The sequence below is a fragment of the Lepus europaeus genome, chromosome 15 (assembly GCF_033115175.1).
Source record: "Lepus europaeus isolate LE1 chromosome 15, mLepTim1.pri, whole genome shotgun sequence".
Classification (NCBI taxonomy): Eukaryota; Metazoa; Chordata; class Mammalia; order Lagomorpha; family Leporidae; genus Lepus; species Lepus europaeus.
Window position 1 is genome coordinate 57359629 of NC_084841.1, and position 15775 is coordinate 57375403.

The following is a 15775-nucleotide window of genomic DNA, read 5'->3' on the forward strand; positions in this document are numbered from 1 at the left end:
TCCTGGCTAATGGTATTGTATATTTTTTCAGCGTTTGTGTATCTTTAGAGAAATGTTTGTTTAGGTGTATGCTTTTTTTTTTAAATTGGGTTGTCTTTGTATTATTATTCATTTTTAGGAGTTCTTTATATATTAACACCTTTTTGTTTTTAAAGCTCAACGTATTGAGTCTCCCATATGATCACAGAGCACCCTTTCATTTTTTAGTGACTCATTATTTTTGTGCTGTATACATTGCCCCTTAGTCTCACTTTCTGTTCTACCTTCCCTCCTTGCCTAGAGCTCAATACCTTAGGGTGTTGATGGTAAGGATAGATAGGGCGCCGTCAGCTCCAGGCTGCCTGGTGTACTGAATTCATGCCGAGAAGATCCAGATAGTTAGCCTTATTTTCCTGGTTTGGAGTTCCTGATGTCTGGAATCGCCTCTCATTCAGCAGTACTTCTGTGCATTGTGCATATGCAGTTAGGTCACAGTTAAGCTGGTTGAGCAGCCTCCCAGTACTCTCAATGGGCAGACTCACAGTGCCTTTTTCATATAGAAATCACTTTCTTCCTCTTGTGATATTATTCATTCCCGCATGGTCTCCTCCTGAGCCTTCCCTTCATGAGGAGCTAACCAGAGCTTGTATGTTCCCACCTATCCCTCCTTTATGTATATGTTTCTCATTACAGCGCTATTACATAAAGCAGGAATACAGCTGCTGGGGCAGCCAGGACTGAAATATGTACAGCACAGGATTCACTAATAACATTGGCCAGGATCACACTTCTGCCTCGTGAATAAGTTGATTTTTGGGTCAAAAAGGCTAGGTTTGCGAGATTTAGCTATACTACTTTGAACTGTATCTTACATGTGTTTTATATTTAAGAAACAGAGGAAAATGCTCCCAGAGCAACAGAAGTGGAAGATAAAGGCTTTGGACCAGTTACAGCAGCAGAGAATGAGGAGCAGGGCAGATTGGAGTGCATACATGGTGCCAGTGAGACGAGTATTTCACAAGAAGCAAGCTTAACTCAAAGGTAAAAGAGGGAAGAGATTCTGGGTTTTGGTTTATATTCTATTTTAGCTATTGCTGTTTGATGGTAAAAAGAATTTTGTTGCTTTATGTATACTTAAAAACTTTTGAAAAACTATTGAATTATGTTATCATTGATGTGCTTAGCTCAAGATAAATTCTCCGGCTGTTTGCTTCATTTCTGATAAGTCACTACAACTTTCTTTCAGAGATAAAGAGGAAGAAGAGGGCTCGGAAACCGTGCTGATGCCGTCAGCTGCTCCGCTTGTTCCCCCAGAGCCAGCGGCCTGCACACTCGCTCTCGGTGAGAGCTCTGTTGACGAGCCCCTGAGACAGGAGTCTGAGGGAGGCAGTGTGCTCGCCCTTCACGTGCCGCAGGTGACGGATGCCAGCTATAACGGGGTAGCAGGGGCTTTGCCCTACTTCAAAACAGTCAAGTTTAAGTGACGTACAATAAACTTCACGCTTTTTCGTGTACAGTTCTGCAAGTTTTTGCAAATGTATACATCATGTAACTAATACATGAATGGTTCCATCACCCCTCAAATTCCCTGCTATTTGTATAGTTACCTTCTCTCCCTACCTCTACAACTGCTAATACTTTTTCTTTCTCCTTAGTTTACTTCAGTGTTTTGTTTTATTATTTTTTAAAGATTATTTATTTGAAAGTAAGGGTTAGACACACACACACGGTGGGGGGGGGGGGGGCGGGTTCCATCTGATGGTTCAGATTGGCTGCAATGGCCAGAGCTGTGCCGATCCGAAGCGAGGAGCCAGGAGCTTCTTCTGGGTCTCCTACGCGGGTGCAGGGGCCCAAGGACTTGGGCCATCTTCTGCTGCTTTCCCATGCCACAGCAGAGAGCTGGATCGAAAGTGGAGCAGCCAGGACAAGAACCGGCGCCCACATGGGATGCCAGCGCTTAAGGCCAGTGTGTTAATCCACTGCAACACAGCACTGGCCCCTGTTTTATTTTAAGATGTAGGTATTTATTTGAAAGATACAGCAACAGAGAGGAGAGACAATTTTTGCATCCTGTGGTTCCCTCTCCAAGTGGCTAAAACAGCCGGGTCAAAGCCAGCAGCCAGGAACTCCATCCTGGTCTTCCATTTGGGTGACAGGGACCAAGTACTTGGACCATCATCTGCTGCCTACCCAGGCATATTAGCAGGGAGCTGGATCAAAAGCAGAGCAGTTGGGACTCTGACCAGCACCTTGGTATGGGATGCTGATGTTGCAAGCAGTGGCTTAACCTGCTGTGCCACAACGTTGGCTGCTTTCCCTGTAGTTCTAACTTTGCGAGAGTATACTGTAGTATAGAATTGTAATGAAGCATGGTTCCAGTGTTGGAGTCTAGGATAAAACAGCTAATACTCTTATAAAATATTTGGAAAAGGACAAAAGGAAGTATTTTTTTTTCTAAGATTTATTTTATTTATTGGAAAGGTGGAGTTAGAGGGAAAGACAGAGAGACATGTTTTCCATCCATTGGTTCACTCCCCAGATGGCCACAATGACCAGGGTGGGCCAGGACTGGGCCAGGCCAAAGCCAGGAGCTTCCATGTCTCCCATATAGGTGTATGGGCCAAAGCACTTGGGCTGTCCTCCACTGCTATACCCAGGGCATTAGTAGGAAGCTGGATTGGTAATGGAGCAGCTGGGACACGAGATGGTGCCCATTTTGGATGCAAGTGTTGCAGGAGGCAAGTTTACCTGCTATGCCACAGTGCCAGCCCTAAAGGAAGTGTTTTATACGTAGAGGACAAATTTCTTGCCTTTAACCGGGGAATATGATGAGTTCATTCATAGAGCAAGTCTTCATTGAGCTGTTACTAGTACATGTGTATGCCATGTGAGATACCAAGGATACAGATTTTTTGGGAACAGATGAATAGATGCGTGGTTAAGTTCAGTTTGATGGGTACTGTGCACAAGACTCTCAGGAGTTGTCATCAACCCAGTTCAGTAAATTGGACATCTGGGCATGGGCTCCATGCATGAATTTTTTTTTTTTTAAAGCTCCCCAGGTGAGAGAAGTCTTGTTATTGAAGAACAAGTATAAATTAACCAGTTAAAGGGCCAGAACATGTGTGAAATAGCATGAAATGTTCAGGAATTATAATTACAAGTGGAATGTAAATGAAGAAAGTGATTAGCAATAAAGCCAAAAAGGTAGCTTATAGACAGATCATAAAAGGATTTTTAAAGACTAGCTAAGGAGTTTCAGTATATCCAAAGTTACAAAATCCTCAACTCTCAACTTTTTTAGTTTTATTTTGAAATAATTTTTATTTATTCATTTGTGAGAAGTGTGCACATGCATGAGGGAACTCCCATCCCCTAGTTCATTCTCCAAATGCCTGAAATATTCCTAGGGAAGATCTTAGTTCATGTTTCCCATGTGGATGGCAGGAGTGCATTCCCCCTCCCCCTGTTACCATCACCACTGCCTTCCCAGGGTATGCATTAGCAGTAAATTCGAGTCAGGAGCCAGAGGCAGTCATGAAACCCAGGCACTCTGATATATGCCAACTAGCAGCTTAACTGCCTGCTGCTGGAGTAATTTCAAACCTAGAGAAAAGTTACAAGAATCTGACAGAGACCTTTCCATTCCCTTTACTTGGATTCATTCATTGTTAACACTTTGCCTCATTTGTTTGCTTTCTGTCTTGTTCTCCATCTCTATAGGCAGAAAGATACATGTTAAAACTGAACCATTTGAAAGCAAGCTACAAATATAAGCTTTTACCCCAAATATTCCGTCTTGTATGGACATTTTCTTTTCTTTCTTTTTTTTTTAAAGATTTATTTTTTTATTTGAAAGGCACAGTTACAGAGAGGCAGAGGCAGGAGAGGGGGGAGAGAGAGAGAGAGAGAGAGAGAGATCTTCCTTCTGCTGGTTCACTCCCCAAATGACCACAATGGCTAGAGCTAGGCTAAGCCAAAGCCAAGAGCCAGGAGCTTCTTCCAAGTCTCCCTGGTGGGTGCAGGGGCCCAAGTACATGGGCCATCCCTTGCTGCTCTCCCAGGCATGTTAGCAGGGAGCTGGATCAGAAATGGAGCAGCCAGTATTTGAACTGGCACCTGTATGGGATGCTAGCACTGCAGGTGGCAGCTTTACTCTTTATGCCACAGCACTGGCCCCTGGACATTTTCTTGCAGAGATGTGACAATACTGTTGTCACACTCAGTATTATTTAAGATTGACTCAATAGTATTGTATAATACATAATATACAGTTCCCATTCAAATTTCCCCAGTTGTCCTAGTGATGTCCAGGATGGATTTTTTTAAAATATATATATATATATTTTAATTGAGAGGTAGAGTTACAGACAGGGAGAGACAGACAGAAAGGTCTTCCATCCTCTGGTTCACTCCCCAAAGTGGTTGGAGCTGGGCTGATCTGGAGCCAGGAGCTCCCTCCGGATCTCTAACGCGGGTGCAGGTGTCCAAGCACTTTGGCGATCTTCCACTGTTTTCCCAGGCCATAACTGGAGAGCTGTTTTGGAGGAGCAGCCAGGACTTGAACTGCTGCCCATATGGGATGCTGGCGCCGCAGTCAGTAGTTTAGCCTACTGTGCCACAGCACTGGCCCAATTACTGACATTGTTGATTGAAAATGAAAGTTAAGATTTTAAGCAATAGAGAATTACAATCAGTGTTGTATTTTAGAAAAAACATTGCTTGCAGTTTTGTGGAAAACTGATAGGAGAGAACCATGCTCTAGGCATGCATTTGGATGTTTCCTACTAAGAGTCCAGTGACTGGTGTGATGGGAGTAGAGAGAAGGTTGAGGGATTTGGTTCTCTCTGTCTTGTTGCTTTGAAAATCATTTCATATTATACACACATTTAGTAATTTAGTTAGAATTCTTTATTTGAGTGAATCAGAAGTTTATTGGCATAGCTAAACATTTCATAACACTTGAAAAATTGTACATGGTTTAATAAAGTGGTGAGTTTTAAGAGTTTGTTCTTTTACTTGAGAGGCAAGAGAGAAAAGTGAGTTTCTAACCACTGGTTTACTTCCTGAATGCCTGTAATGGCTGGGACCGGGCCAGGGCCAGAGTCAGAGCCAGGAGCCTAATTACTTGAGCCATCACCACTGACTCCCATGGTCTGCATTGATGGGAAGCCGGAATCAGAGCCAGAGCCTGCAATCAAAACCAGACACTGATGTGGACTATGAGCACCGTAACTGCTAGGCTAAATGCCTGCTCCAGCTGTTGAATTTTGAAAGAATTCTTTTGTGGTGTCACATTGTCAGGAGAACTTTTTTAAAATTAGACCTGGCTAACCTCAACCTTCATTTTAATTTTTTATGACAGTGTATACCAACTAGTATTCCAGAAGTCCAACAAGAGAATGTACTCAATCCTCAGGATTTAACAGGTATGATAAGTGTCATGGAGCTGGATAGTATGGTTTTTATGCCTCATGTAACTACGGAAAAGCACAGAACAATATTTTCTAAGTTTATGGTAGCCTTAAGTGAGAAAAAAACTTCAAGTACTTTGTGTTTATCAATTTTGTTATTTAGCATAAATCATCTACATGATAGATCAGATTTATTCCTAAAGAGTTATTTGTTTATTTATTTGAAATGCAGAGTGACACACATGCACTGGGAAGATGGGTATCTTTGCTTCACTCCACAAATGACCACAAGTCAAGGCTCTGCCAGGCAAAAGCCAGGAGCCAGTAACTCGTGAGGGGCAGGGGCCCAAGTGCTTGGCCATTGCATGCTGCTTTCACAAGCACATTCGCAGGAGCTGGATCAGAACAGCCAGGGTGCAAACTGGCACTTTGATACGGGATGCCAGCATTTCGAGTGGTGGCTTAACTTGGTGCATCACAACATTGACCCATTATCATTGTTATTCTTTATGAAGTTACTTGGTAAGGGGTGATGATATGTGATTTAGTTTTTTATTTTGATGGTAAGTTGTCATGAAACTGCCTTTTTAGAGATGAAATAAATGATTTTGTGTTATTTCATGGTTCACCTTTCTATTACTAACTTTTCAACTTTGATAGTCAATGTGGTTGCTGACATCCATGAAGAAGGGGAAGACGAACAAGCATTCATTCTAACTCTGGTGGAAATCCCAACTAACACAGCTGAAGAATTTACTGACGCCACTGCCCAATTAATGCCTGCCCCTTTGTTGCCAGCACCCATATTGGTGAAGTCAGTGAACACTGAAGAAAAAGGTGATAAGAGGTAATGAATGAGCTAAATTGTTTTGCTAGGAGAAAAGGCACTTTGGAATAGTATCAGTTGAACAAGCTGTTCACGAACATTATTTGAATTGTTGTGGAATCTTAATTAGTAATTATATGGTAACAGAAAAGACATTTAATGTGGTTGATTTTATACCTGATAAAGATACCATTTAAAGTATAATACTTAGATTATGAAACTTGTTTTATATCTTAAGTTATTTTGAAAGCTAAAAAAATTTGGTAGTCTGGATACTTGTTAAAAGTAAACATATATATACAAAACTGAAATAAATGTTCACACAAAATTGCAAAAAATGATAGAGAAGTAACATTTTTGTATATTCCTGATAACTTGTATTTTAACTCCCTATTGTAGACATGTTACATTATATTTTAACCACTATTGTCTATAACACTTTATTGTCTATTAAGTACCATTAGAAATTGAAGCTTTTTATATTAGGCAGGGATTTTAGATTTTAGTTTAACTCTACAGAGATGGAAAGCACTATATACCTCAGATTTAACTCAGTATTGTAGAAGTTAGATGAATGGAAATATGAATGGAACTTGAAACTAGTATTTTTATGGCTGTGACCATCTATATAATTAGTTAGGGGATTTTTTTTTTCATTGTAATAGTTATCTTCGTTCTTACTAAGTAACTTCTAATTCACTGTTTGAATATGTTTTTATTTTCTATGCAGTGTAAATTTACCAGTAACATCATTTATTAAAGATGACATGTATTTATCAGATTTTGGAAGAGATGATTCTAAAAAGCCTCCTGCTAATTTGGATCTTATATCTAGGAAAAGATTTCATTGCAGCCTTGATGAGGGTGACCAGGTTCCTCCTGCCAAAAAGAGTTCACTCGCGTCAGGAGATGATTGTCAAGAATACACCTCTGAGGTAAGAGAGAATCAGTAAGAAAATAACATGATCTTACTGCAGCAGGTCTTGCTTCTGTTTTTTCCTTTACTCTCTTTAAACTTTTAGACATATACAAAGATAGTTCTTTAATTCATAAATAATCCAGGAGTAGTAGGCATTTGGTTCAGTGGCTGAGTCACTGCTTGGGACAGCTGCATTGAATCAGAATGCCTGGATTGAGTCTCCCCTACTCTCTTTCTGGTCTAGTTTTCTGCTGATGTGCATGCTGGAAGGCAGCAGATGATGATTCAGTATTTGGGTCCCTGCCACCCATATGGGAGACCTGGGAAGCTCAGGCCCCTGACTTCAGTCTGGCCCAGTCCCAGCTGTTGTGGAAATTTGGGGAGTGAACCAGCAAATGGAAGATCTCTCTCTCTCTCTCTCTCTCTCTCTCTCTCTCTGTCTCTCTGTCTGCCTTTAGAATAGAATAGAATAAAATGAAATAGGATAATTTAGAATAATAATCTCAACCCAAATGGAATGAATATAATTGCTTTGAAGTAAATAATCTAGGTAAAACTGGTTTTAGATTATAATAATTTTTGACCAGTTCTAGTTGAAAATTAGTGGACATTAATCAAGAACATCATATCCATCTCTGTGACCTTGGCTATACTACGAAATAGCTATGCTACCTTGGATATGATACTTCACCTCTCTGTAAACTTTCCTGATATTTAAACATAGTAATAATCATAATGCTTAAAGTTCTCTTTTGCCCTTAGGAATAAAACCAGAGCCTCTAGTGCCCTTTATAGTAGGCTCGTTTCTGTCTCTAGTCTGATTCTTGTGCTAGTCTCTTCCCTACTTTTTAGCTACATTGGCCTTCTCTCCATCCCTTGAATGCACTGTGTAATTCTTCCAAGTTTCCAGGGCATTTGATTTGTTGTCCTTTCTATATGAAGCATTTCCTTGCAAAGCATACCAGGCTCCTTTAGCTTAGTCATCACTGCCTTAGGGAAATCTGACCAGACCATGCGTACTGGTAGCTTCTTGTTATTCTTTCTAGTACTCTCGTAATTTGTAACTGCACTTTTTGAAATTTGTGAAACAGTTGATTTGGAATCTATATTCTCAAGGGAATTATTGAAGACCAATAGTTCTTGGATGATAGCGGATACAGAGGCAGTGTACTTTGATTTATCTGGTGGATAAAAGTGGAATCCCATGGGTTGGCATCGTGGTACAGCAGGTTAAGCTGTTGCCTATGATGCTGGCATCCCATGTGAGTGCTAGTTCAAGTCCCATCTGGCATCCCATATCAGAGTGCCAATTGGAATTCCAGCTGCCCCATTTCCTGTCCAGCTCCCTGCTAATGTGGTTGGGAAAACAGCAGATGATGGCACAAGTACTTGGGCTCACGCCAACCATGTGGGAGACTCAAATGGAGTTCCAGGCTCCTGGCATCAGCCTGGCCCAGCCCTGGCCATTGCAACCATTTGGGGAGTGCACCAGCAGATGGAAGAGCTCTGCCTTTCAAATAAATACATGTCTTTAAATAATAATAATAATAAATGATATCCTAGAGTAGTTGTGATTTCTCATGTTGTGGCGGATATTGAACATCTTTTCATATGCTTAAGAGCCATTTATATTTCCTTTTCTTTGAAATGAGTTTTATTTTCTTTACCCACTTTCAACTGGGTTGATTTTTTTTCTTACAGGTTTAGAAGCACTTTCTATTCGGTGTCTGTGATAAACTACACCTATTTTTTTTTCTTAGTTTGTCATTTATTATTTTTTCCTAAAAATTTTTTTGCTTAACCTTTTATTTTAAGCATTTATTTGAAAGGCAGAAAAACAGAGAGGCAGACCGAGAGATGCAGAGAGCTCGTCTTTCTGCTTGTTCACTCCCCAAATACCTGCAACAGCTGCGGTTGTGCCAGACTGAAGCCAGGTGCCATTAACGGGAATTCAGTGTAGATCTCCCACATGGGTGACAGGTCCCAACTATCTGAGCCATCCCAGGCTGCCTCCTAGGTTGCGTATTAACAAGAAGCGAGAATCAGGAGGGGAGCCCAGGCACTCCAGTATGCAGATGAGGGCCTCCCAAGCAGCATCTTAACCACCACAAATGCCCACCCCTGTTTATCTTTTTAATATGAATATTGTCTAGCCTATCAAAAAGTAAATGGACTAGTGTAATGTATCCCTATGTACCTCTTAACCAGTTTTAACAATTTGTTAGCATTCTCAGGAGACATTGTTCTGCTTTATTTTAAAAGTATGTTTAATAATAGCATGGCAGAAAGACCATAGTGCGTAACTTAATTCCAAAACTAAATTTAAATCTAAAACCAGATTATACTGTGCTGTTTAAAAAAAATAGATAGATGTACATTGGTACAACTATTTAAGAAAAGTGTAGTGTCTGTTGGGCTTATTTGTGGGCTTCTATTTTCTAAACTTTTTTTTTTTTAATTTTTATTGTTTTATTTGAGAAGCAGAGAGAGAGAGCAACAGACAGACCCCCAGAAAGTTCCCATCTGCTGGTACACTCCCCACATGTCTGCAATGGCCACCCTGGGCTGAGGCCATGGCCAGGAACCTCAATCCAGATCTCTTGCATGGGTAGCAGGAACCCAATTACTTGAGCCATCATCCTTGCCTCCTGTGGTCTGTGTTGTTTGGAAACTAGAGTCAGGAGCTGAGGCTAGGAATTGAACCCAGCCACTCTGATATGGAACACTCTGATATCTTAACCACTTGGCTAAACACCTGCTCCCTAAAACAGAATTGTTTGTACAAAATTCTGGAATGCATGCATACTGCATTTAGAGAGGCATGCACACATTTTTTTCATTTTCTGTCATCAGCTTCATTAATCTTTTTATTTGTGGCTTTAGGGGATTATGTTATACACTGAAAGGTCGTCTTTGAGATTTAAAGTTTCTAGGGGCGCCCCTGTGGTGTAGCAGTTAAAGCTGCCGCTTGCAGTGTCAGCATCATGGTTCAAGACCCAGCCACTCTACTTCCAATCCAGCTCCTTGCTATTGCCTGGGAAAGCAGTAGAAGATGGCCCAAGTCCTTGGGCCCCTGCATCCATGTGGGGGACCCAGAAGAAGCTCCTGGCTTCAGATCGGCACAGCTCTGGCTGTTGCAGCCAACTGGGTGGTGAATCAGCAGATGGAAGACCTCTCTTCTTTCTGTGTGTGTGTGTGTGCACGTGTGCACGCGCGCCTCTCAGTAACTCTACCTTTCAAATAAATAAATCTTTTATAAAATAAAATAAAAGTTTCTAGCAACCTAACCCACTGTGCCATAATGCTGGCTCTGAACAATTATTTCCTATCTAAAGTGCTTACTGAATTTCCTCATTGTGTGTAGCTGTTTTTCAGTTGACTCTCTCGAGTTTTATAGGTAAGCAGTCATTTCATCTGCAAATGTAGTTTTAATTTTTCTCTTCTACTTTTTAAAGCTCTAATTTCTTTCTCCTTTATAAAAATTTTATTCATATAACTTAAAATGTTAATAGTCCCATTATTGGACATCTTTTTCTTGTTCCTGATGTCAGTGGGAGTACTTCCAAAGTTTAGTAGTAAAATACTCACTTTCAGACTGTGATGGATACATATTATGATGTGAAGAAAATGGCAATCCTATTTCGCTCAGTTTTTTTTCAAGATTGAGTATTGTTGGACACCTTTTCTATAAAGAGGATTTTTCTCCTCAGAGCTGTTGAATTGTATTAGACTGTATAGTACTGTGTGTTTTCTACATTCCTGAAACAAACTCTTAGTGACCGTGATATCTTTTTTCATTGAAGTTTATTTATTTGTAAAGTAGAGTGACAGAGAGAAGGAGAGATCTTCCATCTTCAACAGATGGGACTGGGCAGATGGAAGCCAAGAGCCAGGATCTCCATCTGGACCTCCGCTGTTGGTGATACCAGCCCACCTACTTGGACCACTGTGACCTGCCTCTCAGAGTGCACATTAGCCGGGAGCTAGGTCAGAGGAAAGGCTCAGATTGGCACTCCAGTATGGGGTGGTCTGTAACATTTCATATGGAATTTATACACTGATGTTAAGTGAGACTGGTTAACTGGTTAGGCTTGATTTATAAAAAGCATTTGAGGGGCAGGCATTTGGTGCAGTGGGCAAGATGCCACTTTTTAAATTTTTTTTTTTTTATTTGACAGATAAGACAGAGAGAGAGACAGAAAGAAAGGTCTTCCTTCCGTTGGTTCACCCCTCAAATGGCTGCTACAGCCGGCGCTGTGCCGATCCAAAGCCAGGAGCCAGGTGCTTCCTCCTGGTCTCCCACGTGGGTACAGGCGCCCAAGCACTTGGGCCATCCTCCACTGCCCTCCCAGGCCACAGCAGAGAGCTGGACTGGAAGAGGAGCAGCCGGGACTAGAACCCGGTGCCCATATGGGATGCTGGCGCCGCAGGCCTCAGCGCCAGCCCCAAGATGCACTTTGAGTGCCCACTTTCCTATGGACTTGGCTGGTTCCAAGTCCTGGCTCCACTCCTGATTCTGTCTTCCTGCTAGTGTGCATCTTGGGAGGCAGCAGGTGATAGCTCAAGTAGTTGCATCCCTTCCACCCACATAGAAAACCTGACTTGAGTTCTGGCTTCCAGGCATTTGGGTAGTAAATCAGTGGATGAGAACTGTCTCTCAAATAAATGAAATAAATAAAGGACACTTAACAACTGTCTTTTTATTGGGCTCTGGAACAGTTTAATTAATGGTAGCAGTGTCTTTTCCATAAACATTTGGTAGGTATGACTCCTGTAAGACATGTCTGACTCTAGAGCTTTCTGAGAGATGACATACTTTCTTATAGAAGGAAAGACTTACAATTAATGTAATAAATGGATTTCTAATGTTTTTTGTAAATTTTCTTAAAACAGGTATGTTCAAAGGAATTAATAAATGTTTTTGAGGAAGCAGGTGAGTGAAGTAAATTTTAACATTATTGAATGTTGCCGAATACTCCTGAATATTTTTGATGTATTTTCTCTGAGAGTGATTCTTTTATTCTCAGCATTTCCTCCCTTCAACAAGTGCCTTTTAGAAATCAGCAAGTTGAAGATGAAGGAATGTTTAAATCGGTGCTTACCATTACCAGAATATTCACCTAGAGCCAGATATCTTTTCAGGCTTAAGTCACCTGTGGAAGCCCACAGGATGTTAGAATCTTCTATATTTTATAGGAATTTAAAATCTCTCAAGGATATTAAACCATTTAGGGTCCAGTTCCCTCATAAATAAGACAACCAAACATATTTATCCTGTATTTTATACACTTGTTATCAATTTTTTATGGTGTTATTTCTCTTCTTTCAAACTTAATGTGCCTTAAGCTTGTCATTCTCATCTTTAGCCATTGTTAACTGTGACAGTGGCACTTGTGAATTAAAAAGAAGTTGGTAATGACATCTAACAGAGTTAACCATGGAAAGGTTCAATAACCTTGGTGGTTCTCATTCTTTACAACATTGTCACACTTTATCTCAGTCGTCCCAACTGGGACTGTGAAACTGACATGTGATTGGAGTTTCTGTTTTCTAATAATGTCCTATATTTCTCCCATCTCTTCCTGTCCTGTAAAAGCATTTGACAAACCACAGTGCACTGAATGCTAGTCAGTGTGTTCCATCGCATCTGTAATTGGGTTGTTTGTTTCAGTGGGTATACTTGCCAACTCCATTCCCCCTTCACTCTGCTAGAACACTTCCACTGGGACTAGGCCTGGAAAGCAGCTGTCTTAAAGGAAATTTTTTTTTTAATTTAACAAGAGATTTCTCCATGTTTTATGCTAATTAAATGCTTTTCTGGGTTTTTAAAATACTATTTAAGAACTCTTTAAGTGTTTGAGACTCTATGGGCCTAATTTTTCCATGTGGCCATGGAATTACCGCCTCTGTTTTGGGTTAGTGTTTCTATATTATAATAGCCCTAGATTTTTAGGACATCATCATCAAGTTCAAGAAATATTCATAGAGAAAGGTTTTATAGGCAAGATATTATGATATACTATTTTATGTCTACTACTGAGGCTGTTGCCAAATCTTTTACCAGTTGTATTAAAAATAGTTCTAGTAACTTCACTAATTATAATTTAGCTTAATCTTTTTAGGGTAGGTTTATCATAGAGTGGCCCTTCCAATACTGTGATCACATTGCATTATTTTGATGTATGTGCTTACTGTCTGCCTTCCGTTTTTTTTGAAGGGAAGTCTTACAAGGGTCAAGATATTTCTCCTACCATAGGAAGCACGCTGAGTCCAGAACCTCAAAAGGAGCACCTCGAATCAACTCTGCGAAGTATAGGATCTGGAACTCTTGATAACATTGGCCATACACTTGGAGAGAAAAGTGTGCCTCAGTTACCTCAGGTTGAGACAACAGTGTCTGATAGGGAAGGAAGGACTGATGCTGCCTCTACATCTCAGCAGATGGAGAGCAGGGCCCCCGCCACAAAACCGCCACTGTCCAGGTACCACAAGACAACCTTCAGTGAGAGCTTCTCTCCCTCCGTCTCTATTTCTCAGTGTATAAATATGAAGTACATGAAATGGCTACAACTTAGGTGTATCTGTAAAGATGAAATCTAGCACTATGATGGCATTTTAGAAACCCAGTTTCTACCAGGAATGGAAAGGGAGGAAGTTTCAGCATTTGGGAGTACAGAGATATTCCCGATAAACATTCACTCCAGACATCCAGACTCTTCAGCGCTGCTACGACAGCTGTTTTAGATAGGAAATCTTAAACTGTATTATACACCTTTTCCAGATCATCCATGGTGATTCTGATTGTCACCTATTCTGCCATATGGGAGCTGCTGATACTCAGGTAGATGGTAGGAGACAAAAGGCTGATGTTGGAGATAACTCTGGAGCTTGCTTTTTTGAAGTCCCAGATAAATAATATGTTCTTTTTCTCCTTCATGGCATACCAACAAAGTAAACCATGGTTTCCTAATTGTGAGAGTAAGTGTGGGATTTAAGCCCAAAGCCAGCTTCCCCCACATTGGTTTTCCTCAGAGTCTATAAGCAAGTTTTTGGGCTATTGATAACTATTGGCTTGTCAGCAATACTCAGAAAGCTTACATGGTGAGGGAAACGGTGAGAAAGGACTGTGTTGCTTAAGTAGGCGTATTTAGTAAATCTATTTTGTTGTTACTAAAATTTCAAATAGTAGAGCTTAACAATGTTTTGTCTGGCCTTGGAAATGTGCTGAAAATAGATGGTGGGAAGTATCCTGAGGATTTGGGTGAAAACAGCTTGGAAGTAGTGTTTTAGAACAGAGGTCAGAGGTCAGCACACTTTTTGTAAATGGGCACATGGTACATATTTTAGGTTTTGTGGCAGTGTGGCCTATATTTCAACTACTCAGCTCTGCAGTTGCAGTGCAAAAGTAGCATAAACCTTATATAAACAAACAGATTTGCTCCAATAAAACCTACTTACGGATTCAGGTTGGGCTGTACTTGGCTTTGTTGACCACAGTTTGCTGACCATTGCTTCATAGCCTTACTTGCTACTCAAAGTGTGGTTCTAGGACCAGCAGTAAGGACAGTGTTAGGAGATGCAGTTGAAGGCTTAGCCTACTATGCCACAGTGCCAGCCCCTTGAAACGCACTTTTCAAAAACAAATATAACCTGGTCTTATCTTTCTGGGACCCAGACCTGATTACACAGCAGGAAGAATAAAGCCACCAACTTTTAAAAAAACATTTTTTTTCTTTCCCCTGTATTTAAAAAAATTTAAGTTATACAAGTTTTATGTGTATATATACAGATTTAGCAACATAGTGATACTTCCCACCCTACCCTCCCTCCCACTTCTTCCTCCCTCTCCTATTCCCACTTTTAATTTTTACAAAGATTTGTTTTCACTTCACTTAATGGTTGTAAGGTTAAACCTACACTAAGTAAAGAGTTCAACAAATAATATGAAGGAAAAAAAATACTGTTCCTCAACAGAAGAGACAAGAGCTGTAAATAGTCATTGAATCTCAAAATGTCCATTTTACTCTAATATATTACATTTTAGGTTCTTTATTAGTTACCCCAGATCAGGGAAAACATATGAAATCTGTCTTGTTGGGACTGGCTTATTTCACTTAGTATAATTGTTTCTAGTTGCATCTATTTTGTTGGAAAAGACAGAATCCCCCCCCCCCCCGTTTTTTTTTCCTACAGCTAAGTAGAACTCCATAGTGTATATACTGTAATTTCTTTATCCAGTCAACAGTTGATGGACTCCTGGGTTGGTTCCCTATCTTAGCTATTGTGACTTGAGCTGCAGTGAACATGGGGGTACAGATAACTCATATGCTGATTTCTTTTGGTTTGGGTGAATTCCCAGGAATAGAATGGCTCGATCATATGGTAGGTCTATATTCAGATTTCTGAGATAAAGCCACCAACTTTTACATCGCCTGGCTAATCGTGGAAATATGTCCAGGCTTCAAATAACTTGAGATTTAATTTTTTTCTAGGCAGAACAATGTAAGATTAAAATGGGGAAAGATATTTAATATTTAATGTTAAGCTTTAAAAAGAAACCTGCTATCATTGCTATGTGTCTTCATAGAAGACTGTGTGATGAGAAAGTACAAAAGATACTGCCATTCAGAGAAAAAA

The 15775-nt window shown here is 40.4% G+C and overlaps 1 protein-coding gene across 2 annotated transcripts in view; it reads left to right on the plus strand.

Moving 5' to 3' along the window:
- BDP1 (B double prime 1, subunit of RNA polymerase III transcription initiation factor IIIB) overlaps positions 1-15775 on the plus strand; it is a 106313-nt gene that overhangs the window by 85223 nt on the left and 5315 nt on the right. For both annotated transcript variants that reach the window (XM_062212217.1, XM_062212218.1), the window contains 7 exons: positions 870-1020; positions 1226-1394; positions 5345-5408; positions 6054-6240; positions 6950-7154; positions 12032-12071; positions 13356-13620. In XM_062212217.1, the coding sequence (XP_062068201.1) occupies positions 870-1020; positions 1226-1394; positions 5345-5408; positions 6054-6240; positions 6950-7154; positions 12032-12071; positions 13356-13620 (1081 nt within the window). The remainder of the gene's footprint in view (positions 1-869; positions 1021-1225; positions 1395-5344; positions 5409-6053; positions 6241-6949; positions 7155-12031; positions 12072-13355; positions 13621-15775) is intronic.